The 12,234-nt window shown below is 43.3% G+C and overlaps 1 protein-coding gene across 1 annotated transcript in view; it reads left to right on the plus strand.

Moving 5' to 3' along the window:
* ANKH (ANKH inorganic pyrophosphate transport regulator) overlaps positions 1-9,803 on the plus strand; it is a 107,394-nt gene extending 97,591 nt beyond the window's left edge. Inside the window, exon 12 of the mRNA XM_059854498.1 lies at positions 183-9,803. Coding sequence (XP_059710481.1) covers positions 183-299 — 117 coding nt within the window. The 3' untranslated portion in view covers positions 300-9,803. The remainder of the gene's footprint in view (positions 1-182) is intronic.
* Positions 9,804-12,234: the final 2,431 nt, after the last annotated feature.

Consider the following 12,234-nt stretch of genomic DNA (forward strand, 5'->3'; position numbering starts at 1 on the left):
AATCTTCTAAGTTAAGCCAAGTCATTAGTGGCAAGCCACAAACATGACACAAATATTCTAGTTTTTAATAACATGCCCTAACAAACCATGTTCTCACCTCACTTCTCCCAGTGTCCAAAGCTGATGGGAGTGTGTTCATGCACAATTTACTGATAGGTTTCTGGATGCTTGTTTCAATCTAGAAAAAGAAGAGGAATGAGAATGAGACAGCTGCAGAAGGTGAAGACTCTGCAATGACCGACATGCCTCACACGGAGGAAATGACAGACATCGTAGAAATGAGAGAAGAGAATGAATAATAAATGGGATGCAATTGTTCTCTGCAGGGACGATTGGAGTGACGCTTCAGCATCTTGTCGTCTCTCATACTTTTTTGTTTGTTCGTTTTTATTTTTGTAATAAAGAGGCCTTGATTTAAAAGGTTTCAGATAAATTCTCTAGCATACTGAGTATGCTCTCACTGATGAGGGACCTAAAAAGAGGTCTTTGCTTCTTTTTTCTTTTTTTTTTTTTCCAATTGAATTTTTTTTTTCTCACTCCATGCAAGCATAAAAGATACAATTGCATCACTGTAGAGTCTTCCTTACTTATGCATCCACCTTCTCTGGACAATCTGCATTTGTCAACCAAAGCCCTGCTCCTGTGCGCCTGTGTGTGTGCGGACCTGCGCTCGCACGCTCGCACACGCACACCGCCACGTGCCACTGGCTCAGTGCTACTGCCATAACCCCACTCCCTCCCCTCTCTCCTTTTCCTTCCTTTTCTTTATGAGAAATGGAAAAGAAGTTTGGAATACAGAGCTTTATTTTACTTGCTTGAAAATGACTTTGCTACATAAACTAATATACTATGGTGAACTATATCTTTTCGTTTGGCCTCATCACTAGAGCTTATACTGCACAGGGTACAAGACAGGGAGGAATGTGAGAGTCTCCCCAAAAAAAGTGGAGAAAAACAGGTTCCTCTCTCATGTTGAAAGTGTGTGGATGTGTATATACACACACAGGTACATGAACAGAGACATACGTGTATATATATATATATTTATATATATATGCATTTGATAAATAAAATACACACATGACAAGAACTCTATTTAGCTTTCATTCCATCAGAAAGATAGTAATCTTTTGAAAAATATAAACATTTAATTCAGAATTTTCTTGAATCATTAAGTCCCACCTTACATATAATTTTCTTTAGGAAAAAAACATGCACTTTCCTCTTGTGAAGAGGGTGATGGCAACTGATAGACTTTGACTGTATTTGAATAAAACAAAAATAAATATTGACAAGCTTTACCAAAGTTCTTGTCCACTGACCTAACTTTAATTTTTAAAGGTTGATTTGTTCTCTATAATTATTTCTGGTGCCTCTATATTAAAAAAGAATAAGATCAGATAACGTATGCAGGATACCATGCTGGATAACATTACTAGACATAGTTCCATGAAATTTTTTATATGGAGATGTACACGTACTCATGGGTGTGTGCATGTGTATGTATGCTTCTATACACATGCATGCACACACAGAGAGAAATGTATGTTTTGCTATAATGTATTTACCTATGCAGTAGATCAAAATCCGTGTGGTGAAGCTCAAGTACTGATGGTCCTCCAAGCTGAAAATCAGGGGCTTTGATGATCTGTTGGCTCTCAAGGCAGCGTTGTGTGGGAGCGAGGAGCCACCCACATCAGCCCTGCAGAGCTGTGCTTGTGGCTGGAGTGCGCCTTAAATAACAGCGTGAGGTCGGGTGGGAGACTCAGGTTAGGTGGAAATGAAGGCTGTGTAAGAGGTGAGGGAAGCAGGGAGGTTTTGGGTGTCACCAATGCTGCTGTGGCAGCCGTTTGTGTTTCTGTGCTCTTCTGTGTTTGGCTGCGGGGCAGCGCTTGTTACTGGTCTGTAGTAGCTTGGGTCCTTTCAGATTTAATCACGTCAGAGTCTGGAAACCATTATCCTCCATCCTATATCCATAAATCAATTAATTTAAACCTTATTTAGTAAAAGTATATTTTTCTAAGTTGTGGAAATTATTATTTAATTGTGGACAAATTCTGTTCCTAGATTTATTTGCCAGGTAGTCCCAGCAGTCAGAGAACTGATCAAAATTAAACATTACTTTAAATGTTTTATCAGTATATGTGTATGTAGACATACACATGTGTATAAATATATATATATATATATTGTATATTATGTACATTTATTTTCAACTACAATACGTTTCCTATTTTTCCAAGTACAGCTGAAAATGTCTCTACAAAACTACTGAGTTGACTAGTAACCAGTTATGGCCATCATGGAAGGCATTGTATCAATGAACTTTACATTTTATTGGAAAGATTTGTACCAATTTGTTACATATGCAAATACAAGGGGAAAAAAAATTAGAAATTACTGTGTTGACTGACAGATTTGCTAAATCAGTTTACGGTTAAGGAGCAGTGGCACTAGGAGGGTAAGAATAAAACCAGTAACCATGTTTGCTGTGTCACCACAGGGTAAATGCTTTTTGACAACAGAGTAAAACAAATTCTTTTTAAAAAACCCTCAGACAAATTAATGTGTGCAGGATGGAAACTGTACACATTCATGAATACAGGTTCTCAAACAGTCATGTGTAAATAATGTGTATATAGACAGCCACAGATCACAGCGGCCATTTGAGGTCTCCTCTATTCATGTAGTTTTGGTTTCTCCAGTACATTTGTCTCCAAGTCCACAAGATGCAGTTTTTCAGGAACTGTAGAGATGAAGCAGGAAAATATTTTGTGTAACGTGTGTATTTCTTTTGGTACATGACTAAAATTCAGACAACAGTACTTTTGAAGAATTTTGAGCCTTTCCAGTGTAGGTTTCAAGGTAATGATTGCACCAAAAAGTAAAAATCTGAAAAAGGATAACACTGAGGCTTGTACTTTAGATAAAAGATAAACAAATTTTAAAAAATTAATTATTGGTTATACAGAGCTAAACTAATGGCACTGTAAAAGATAAATTTTCAATTGCGTGTGTAATACTTACTAGTCCTTTACTTTGCAAGATACTGAATGAGCACAGGAGTGGTGGGATTTGGGCAAGAATTGAAGCAGTGACATAAGGACATGTGCATTGCATCTCTTTCTGCTTCCTGCAGGTCATGTATTTCTTTACATTTCTCTGCTGGATTAACACAATGTGATGACATTTCTGCAGGGAGTGGGTCCCAGCCAGCCCCTCGTGCTGGTCCCGCTGGTGGGCAGGCAGGGTGCTCAGCGAGGAGGGATTTCTCCCTCTGTCCCTTGCAGACACTGGGGCTGCTTCTGGGACTGTTGGCAGGAGCTTCAGCAACCTGCTGAAAGGTTGTTAGTGGCAAATTGAGCTGGGCTGGTGAAGCAGCCACTGTGATGGGCTGCAGGTTGGGGGTGGGCAGACATCCTCCGTGGCCAAAGCCCCCGTCAGAGCATCGCTGACAGCGTCTCTGTCAGGTAGGTGCTGGCACATGCCCTGTGCTGCACTTCTTCCTTTCCAAAAGTACTTCCTTGAGTTTTAGTGCAGTGGCTTAGCTGTGTCTCTCTTGTGCTGTTGCTTACGAAATGGTTATCTATCTCTGTGGTAATTATTTTGCAATAGAAACCCATCCTGTTTCTGTGTCAGAGAGCTGGAGCACCGTCATCTCAGTGAATTCATGTGGAGACTTGGCCTTTCCAGAATGCATTGCACAATCGAAGTTACAATAAAAAGAGAAAAAAAAGTCGATCTGCACCTTACATCTTGTATTGCAGAGAGCTCACACAGAGGGAAATAAGGGCAGCACACCGATAAGCTGTGGATCAATGTTCCTCAGCTTTTAATAAGTACATAAAGTTGTGTTCATGTGTCTTGGGCTTTCCTTTTTCAGAATTAAGAGAAAACATTGCAGGTTTTTTCCCCCTCCCTACCCTAAGCAGGCTGTCAGGCTCACCGAGCACAGGACTCCATGCACAAAGCTCTGCATCTCTCGGCCGGTGCCCGAAGCCATGTGGGTGCAGCAGCGTTCCCAGGCGTGGGACATCGCGCTCCCCATTCCCCGGGCACAGCCCACGGGAGGGCTCAGATCCCTGCTTGTTTAGATAGAGCCGCCCTAAGTGAGAGGATTGGGTAAGTAACAGAGAAGTCTTTTTGTTTTCTACTCATTTTGCTGCTAAATATTCCCTTTGAGCAGGAGATTTATATCTGGCTCCTGCCCGGTGTTCCACCGAATCTGCAGCCAGAGAGAAGCAGCCCCAGACGGAGGCTTGGCTGATGAATGCAGCTGATTCAGGGCAGGCCACGGCCCACGAACAGAACCCTTTTGAAGGCAGGAGCGCCTTCTTTTATGGGATGGCGCCGCGTGCTTAGAAAGAAGGCAGAAAGGATGCTTTCAGTCGCGGGCAGCCAGAGGCGTCGGGCATGGCTTTGTGCTGGGCTGCAGGGTGGCGAGGGGAGCGGAGCATCCCGCACCTCCGGCATGCCAGCCCCACTGCTGGAGAGGTGCAGGACACTGTAGGGCACGGCCGGGCGGCAGGATGGGCTCCGCCTCTCATGAGGTTGTGGCATGGTCGGCAGAGGCTGGAGTGCAGCTGGTTGTTTCCTGGGGACAGTGGCAGTAACCCTTGGAAAGCCTTGGAATTTGTGTATGGGTGTGTATAGGAGAGCGCTGCGCAGGCAAGTTTGTTATGACCTTTGAATAGTCCCTTGGAACGAGGGCTGAAGTCTAAACATGATCTCAGTGTGGGACTAATACTAAGCCATTTTTAAAAATTGCAATTTAAGCTACACAAAATAAGAAATGAGACAGCAGACCTTATACCATTAAGCTAAAACATTATTTAGATTAGTGAGCTGGAATGGGAGATAAAGAGGACATGTTAAAAATTTTACAGATCTTGTATATCCCTCCTAAAGATAGCAGCATGGTGTGGAGAGGAGGGAATCAAAGGGCAGAAAACACCATTTCCCTTTCAGCTGCCCTGGAGAGGGACTGAGGACGAGGAGCAGTGTGTCTGTGTAACACCACTTCTGAGTGTGTTGGTTTCCCAGTAGAGGAGCCTCCAGAGACAGGAGTGTGAAACACCTTTGAAGATAACTCAAGCAGCAATAAACCAGCATGCAGGTCTTATAATGTGCAGGAAGGAGGCACTACGTGTCTTCCAGTTTCTGAGTAACTGACAGGGCTGCGTTGGGGAAATGTCACTTAAGTATTAATTAAACATGACAAAATTTTCATAATTTTGGTAGCAAATTGGCACATCCCAAATAGCAGCTTAACCATAAAATTATAGGATTCCCTTCTCTTGTTCATGTTTGGCTTTCTATTGAGTACAGCAAACCATCTATTTTGAAGGGAGTAAGGTCCTGTGGAGGAGCTGCAGTGCAGAACAGGCTGTGGGGACTTGTGGTAGAGTCCCAGGTAGGAAGAGGAGCTCTGAATTTGTTCTGTGCCCTGCAACACACTGTATAGCAGCCTGGCAGCATCGTGAAACAAGGCAGAATTGTCAGCTTAGCAGCAAACTGGCTCCAAGCGTGGTGGCAAGCTGCAGCAGCCCTGCAGAGCAGCAGGAGGGCATGGGATGCAGGGTAGCCCTGGCTCCAAGCTCGGGCTCAGGCAGTTTATGTGGATTTGCTTTGGAGAGCCAAGTTCAATTGTCAGGGCATAGATGCAATCCTCAGCAAAACCACTGCCAGATCTCTCAGTAATTGGCACCCTCTGAACAAAAAGGCCAAAGACAAAGTACGGGGGCAGAGAGATGGAGCTTTAGGCTCGGCTTGGAGCACAGACTTGCACAGAAGGACATTTTGGCTGCAGTTCCTGCAAATTAATTGTAGGGTTAGAGAATGAGCTTCAGTCTCTGCATTTCATAACCGTGACATCCAATCCATCTCAGTAAAACAGAAGGATGGCAGTATATTTCTAGGTGCTCTTTTGTCTGTAATCCCGAGGGGAAACTTTTCTTTAGTTTCACCAGACCTTGTCACTGCTCAAATCAATTTATTAGTTTTACCTCATTATTTTCTGTCATTCCAAGTCCAGTGTCTTCAGATATTTCCTCATTTTCTTCTGAAGGTTCCTGCTAGGCTTATTTTGTCTGTTGGCATTTTGAGAAGAAAAATGTAATCGTCATGCTGACTGAATGTCAACTAATGCTGTGATTAAAAAGTAGCTTACAACAAAACTCTTCTTTGATGGACTGTTTTTTACTTCATATTTGCTAAGCTGGAAGGGAGAGTCAAGAAGTAGAAGGAATTGGGGGGAATCTTTATCTAAAATCAAGAATTAAATGAGTTAATTCAAATTCATTTCTTAACTCCAGCCACCTTGTGACTTTCTAGGGAAAACCTTTACCCAGACTATTCCAGCAAAGTTAGCAGTGCATCCCCAGAGCAGCACAGAATAGTTTGAGACATGCAAGTTTTGTATTTTTCACAACTGAATGTATAATGACTTGAAAAGTCTGATTAACAGGGGTAATCCATTAGGTTAAAATTCTTCTGGACATGAGCAGCCTGGTCCAGTATCAAAGGTGGCCCTGCTTTGAATGGAGGGGGACTTAGCAAGAAAACTGCCTGCAATCCCATTACAACCTAAATTGTTCTCTGGTTCAACCAGGAACCTAGAGAGGTCCCTTCATCTTAAGGAACTTAAGACTGCTTGCCTTTTTTTAGGCTTTCAGTTCAGGATTGAGACACAGTGCCTTATAGGGGCCTACAATGTAGATATGTGAGCAAAAATGTTGAGCTGCACAGATCCTTTTACTGATGACAAAACTTTGGTATTGCAGAGCCAGCTTTACAGTACCCTCCCACCCTCTGGGAGTCCACAAGGAGAGCAAAGCAAAAATAAGCCATTGTATCTGCAGATGAAGTATTTGAGTACTGTACTGCACTTCTCTCATTAACTCTCTAAGCAAAACTGCCTGGAAACAGCAAGCAATTGCACTTATTACCTGCTCCTCCCACCTTTCTTCATGTGCATCATTCAGCATTTTAAAAAAAGCTGCCCTTTCCCATAACTCCCCTTTGTAATCAAGGTAATGCAAAGTAAATACTTACATTTATGTAATAGAATGGCTTGGCCTATCTGCAAATGAGAGCATATAAATCCCCTCTTAGGAATGGATGTAAAAATTGGAGCAGCAGCTTTATCCATAATTCATTAAAAAACCCACAACAGAAATGCAAAGAAAAAAATTGCAGAACTGAAAAAAATAAATTAATTTCATTAACTTTTAAGGAGACTACTGCCTGGGTGGCAAGTAAGATGTATGTGCACATGCAGAAAACAGCAGAGCCTGGAACTAACGTTCATTGCTCAAGTTTTTAGTTTGCTCTCCAAAGCAAATGTAACTCTGCTTTTGTGCCTATTAGGATGAACAAAAAATCCCTCCTAAGCTATAAGGAAACAATTGGAAGGTTACAGGCAATAAATTAACTGGTTACTTAGATCAACTGATTTTATCCACCAAGTTTGCAGGCACCACAAACTGCAAAAGCAAAATCTTGAAAAAAGGTAAAGATACCTATTTTTGTAGGTGACATTTCCTTGCTTATTACCATCATAAAGTTTTTCACTTGGTTTAATAAAATTATTTGCAATATCTTTGTATATTTTTAAAAAGCAAATGCACAGGATGCAAGGCTTAACCTGTGTTTCAAATGGCAGAAACAGCCCCCACTATCACAGAGGCAATCAAGCTCAAATCATGTCAGGTTTTGATCTTTCAGAACATTGCTCTGTCTTCTCCCTTATTTTAGATAATTTAGGTTATTTTGTGGTGTTACTGCCTCTGCCTTAGTTTTGTGAAGCCCAACACCTGTGGAAGGTTTGTGATAAGAGACTTGAAGTTGGGATTGCAAGTAGAGTCAAAGCCCCCTGTGCTGCTTGTGCTGTTTGGCAGGGCATTTTACCACCACATGCCTCAGAAATTCAAAGTGGACTTGACTCTCTCTGGTGGAATGGCTGAAAAGCATTTCATGGAGTTTGGGCAGCACAGCTTAGCAGCATTCCCTTTGAGAAAGACTTGTTTCCCCTACATGGGACAGAAAGCTTCTGAGAGTGCCTGAGGAGGAGCACGTGTGAGTGCAGAGGACTGAGTGTGTGCATGTGGACAGAAGGACAGGTGGCTGCAAACGAATGAGCTGAAGTGTCTTTTGTAAGCACCCTGCTCTGTGTTACCCTGCAAGGACCTTACTGGAGGGCAAAGAGAGCAAGAAGCCCTTCATGTATCATCTTTAGTGAAAGCTTCTCTGGCACTTAGAGGTTACTGGGCATCCTAGTAGATCCCAGTTACTAGAGAAACGCCAACTTTGTAGTGCTAGGAGGGCAGCAGAAAGCAAACTTCACTGCACCTCTTGCAGTGGAGAAGCCAGTGCCACAAAGCCCACTCTCTCCAACTTTGCACACTTGAGCAGGGCCAGCCACAAGATCAGTCTAGAAGGAAACTACAAACGTTGAGCAGAACCTAAAGTACAGAGCAGCAGCTGAGAACTGTTTTGTCTTGCCAGCAGGAAGTCATCGTGGAGGAGAACCAGACCGTGCAGCTCCCTGGGTAACTCCCAGGAAGTCTCGGTTCTGATGCAGTTTCTGAGCAAAGATAGCTTTGGCCACATTGTGCAAGATCAGACTGCACCATTTGTAACATGATACTACAAGCACAGAGAGGGTTCTCCAATCTCAGAGGGGTGCTATAAGGAAAACATTCACTAATGCTGGTGAAAGATGCTTGGATACTACAGGGAACAGTGTCACAGAAATGCCTAAAAATACTGAATTCATATTTGCATGTTCTAATTGTGCCTTTGGGTTCTCTAAAATTGACTTGTTTTTAGTTTGATAGAAATACTTTTAGAAACGAGCATGAGAAGTAGTGTCTGGAAGCAGCATCCTAAAAAAAGGCAACCCAAAATCTGAAGACTCTTGCTCAGGAAAGAGGGGAAAGGAAGTTTGGGAGCCTCATCTCTTCCCAGCCTGGCCCTCTGACCATGGATTATTCTGCAGGACAGCACCTTGTTCTGTTCTCAGCAGGCTAACGGCTCTGAAAGAGGCAAAAGCAGTAGCTAGCCACACTTGGCCAAAGCTGTCCTGAGATTAGGGTCAATTCTCCATCAACACACTTCTCTAAAGAAAAGGCCTCATTTTTCAGTTTGTTCCTATAATGTGAAGGTAAGTCTGAGAACTAGAACTAGGCAAATACGTATTTCACCTGAGAGGTATCAGTGGGTTTTAATTTCTTTCAGAATATCTTTCAGCATCAACATCAGATTCTTTCTTAGGATAAAGCTTTTATGCAAAGCAGTGTGCCTAATAGCCATCCTTGACTACTTAAACAAGTCAATTTTGCAAGGACTGTAGCTGACAAGCCAGAGCACTGTTTGGAACTACAGTACAGGGATCCTAGATTTTAAATTAAATGTTACCTCATGCATCATTTTCTATCATACTTGTAGAATTCCAGTTAGTTTATCTCAAAATAAATGTTGCTTTCTGTAATTTGTACACATGCTAAAGCTGCTGGTATGTTTTATAATGACTGGTCTGCTTTGCTTTAAACATGTGGGTTTTCTTTAAATGAAAATGAAGGTTAAAACTTTGTACATTTTTAAAATGACTGCTAAGGTCAGAAGTATAAAAGTATGTCGCATTAAAATTGAGTGCTGTTTATGTATTTAACATAGATGTACGTTTTTTGCATTGTTAAAAAGAACGTTCCATGCTTTCTTTGAGGGGGATCTGTGCTCCAATATTGTCTGGTAGCTTTCATATTCTAATTACTTTAATTAAAGTTCTAACAGTTTGCATATGATTAATGATTCTGATTTTTTCTTTTTATTAAATCTGATAATCTGACATGGTCTAAAATGCTCTTCTCATTTGGAACAAGGAAAATATACCTCCTGGTGAGAAATTAATCCAGCACTCAAATTGGCTTTGAATTACAAGCATGATGCTGCCAACTGTAAGGTCTTAACTCGAAGTTAATGAAATCCAAAGGTATCCATAAAATGGTGCAAGAAAAGCTCTTTATTTCTACAAAGCCTCCAAGTGTCGTAGATACAGAAATACCGTCGTTAGAATATTTTTTCCATGCCAAATTAAATACTTCTCTCGTTCCTGTTAAACAGACAGTATTTAAAGGGAGAGCATTATTCTCATCAGTCCAAGGCAGACTCAACTGTCAGGAGAAGATTCATGGATCTGGCTGGTCACCAAAGCTGTCCTCATGAAGCTGCAAAAGCATTCTTAACCAAAAATGTTTTTTAATTTGATCACATTCCTTAAGTATTCCCAAATGACCAAATGTGAGCCACTCAGAGCCAGTGAGAGACTGGCTTTTAGTGTTTTGACACTTGAGCAGCCACTGGTTTTAAAATGGTCTTGGAGAGGTACCGTGGTAAGACTTTGCCCATGGCCCCCTGGGATCCTGGTGCCTCAGTTCTCCTCACACTGGCCCACAGCAGAGATCCAGCTTCAGGGTCTCCTGCACCTTGTTGGCCCTTCAGTTCCTGCCTGTTTCTTCTTGCCTCCTCCCCTTGGGGCTCCATGACCACCCTCTCATGCCCCTGGCATCTGTGTTCCCATCAGGGCTGGGAACTACATCTCTGTTTCTCCTGGACCCTGGTGAAGGGCTGCCCAGGTGACATTCAGAGAACCCTGACCTGGCTCATGCCATGTCCAGCTCCCCCATCCCGCTCTCCAGCCATGTCTGCAGAGAGGATTGGCTTAAGTCTAGCCGCGTTCCTGTCTGAGACCAGGGGGGCTGAGCAGGGCAGAGGACACAATCAGGGTACCTACACAGCAAATGATGTGTCTCTGCCCCCCTGCCAGGCATGGGCTCGGGGGCTGCTGGCACCTGCTGGCACGGCTGTCCCACACACAGAGTGGTCCCCGACCTTCCCGAGCTCTCCCTGCCCAGAGCACTGCCCTGCCAGGAGCCCATATTGGGGAAAAGAAAAAAAAAATAGGAAAAGAAAAGGGAGTTTGACTAGGGCTCAGAAAAAGATGCTGCCCTTGTGCTGCTCATGAGGCCAGGCCAAGGGAACAAACATCCCATGGCTTGGAAGGCCAGAGCCTGTTTGGAACAGCTTTGGGAATTGCTGCCACACTGTTTCCTCTTGAGCAGACTAAGCAAGGCCAAACAGCGCAAACAAGCACATGGTGGCCAGTTTGACATTTCTCAAATGAAGCTTTCTCTTTCAGGGACTTTGTAGGCTTTATTTCACTCTTCCCAAGAAAGTAAGGGCCTGATCTGAAGCAGGGAAAAAGTAAGACATGCAGTGTGAGGTCAAATAGCATTATTGCTTCACCTTCTTAGCTTGTAGTCTTGAAAGTCTCCTTTCCCTCACACCCATCAGCAGCCCCTCCTCTGACCTTCATCAGTAATGATGACAACTAGCTCTTCCATTAACGATGTATATTGAAGTACAATCCATTTTATTCCCCCAAAGGGCATACACAGACCTCAGATGAGAAAGTGCCCAACTCCAGAGAGAAACCCTCCCACTTGTGGATGGTTCTGCACAACATCTACTTTTGTGTCCAAAAATCAGTGAGAAAGTGGCAGAATGCAGCTCTGCTGGAGGTCTGCAGCATCTGTGCTGCTGGGGGAAGACCCATTCTGTGCCAAGGAAAAGGGCTTCTGACTGCAGACAGGTAAAAAAGTGCTGACACTAACAGAGGTATGGCACTAAGAGAGCAGAAGCCTTGCCTTTGCCTATAAACGACACTTCTGAATGAGGATGTGTTGGATGACCACAGCAAACACTCTCCCAGTCCCTGCCATGTGCACAGAGACCCACAGGGAGGAAAACCAGAGCCTGAGTGCTGCTTGACGCCCCAGGAGAAAGCCAAGCAGCACTTATCAACTCTCTACACTGCCTGTTCTGCTGCTGTGAAAAATGGGCCTCCTTCTTCTAGGTGACATAAAAACTGTGTCTCATGAGCAGACATTTTCCTGGCAGCTGGAGCCAGTGCTCCCAAACTTAGAGCCAGAATAGATTGCTCTGTTCTGAGCCCACCTGCCATACACAGGTAGCAAATTCCCACATCCTCCAGTGCAGCATTTCTTTAAAGAACCTGGGGTTTTGGTGCCAAGCCCCACCGATGATAACAGTCCCAGCAGTGCAACAGGATGCCTTCCCTACTGCAGATCTTACACCTTCTCTCCTAGCTCCTCAAAGGAAACCTCACACCATTATTTCCTTTGAATTTTCCATGCTGCTCTTTTGCATATTTCT

The sequence above is a fragment of the Haemorhous mexicanus genome, chromosome 1, assembly GCF_027477595.1.
Source record: "Haemorhous mexicanus isolate bHaeMex1 chromosome 1, bHaeMex1.pri, whole genome shotgun sequence".
NCBI lineage: Eukaryota > Metazoa > Chordata > Aves > Passeriformes > Fringillidae > Haemorhous > Haemorhous mexicanus.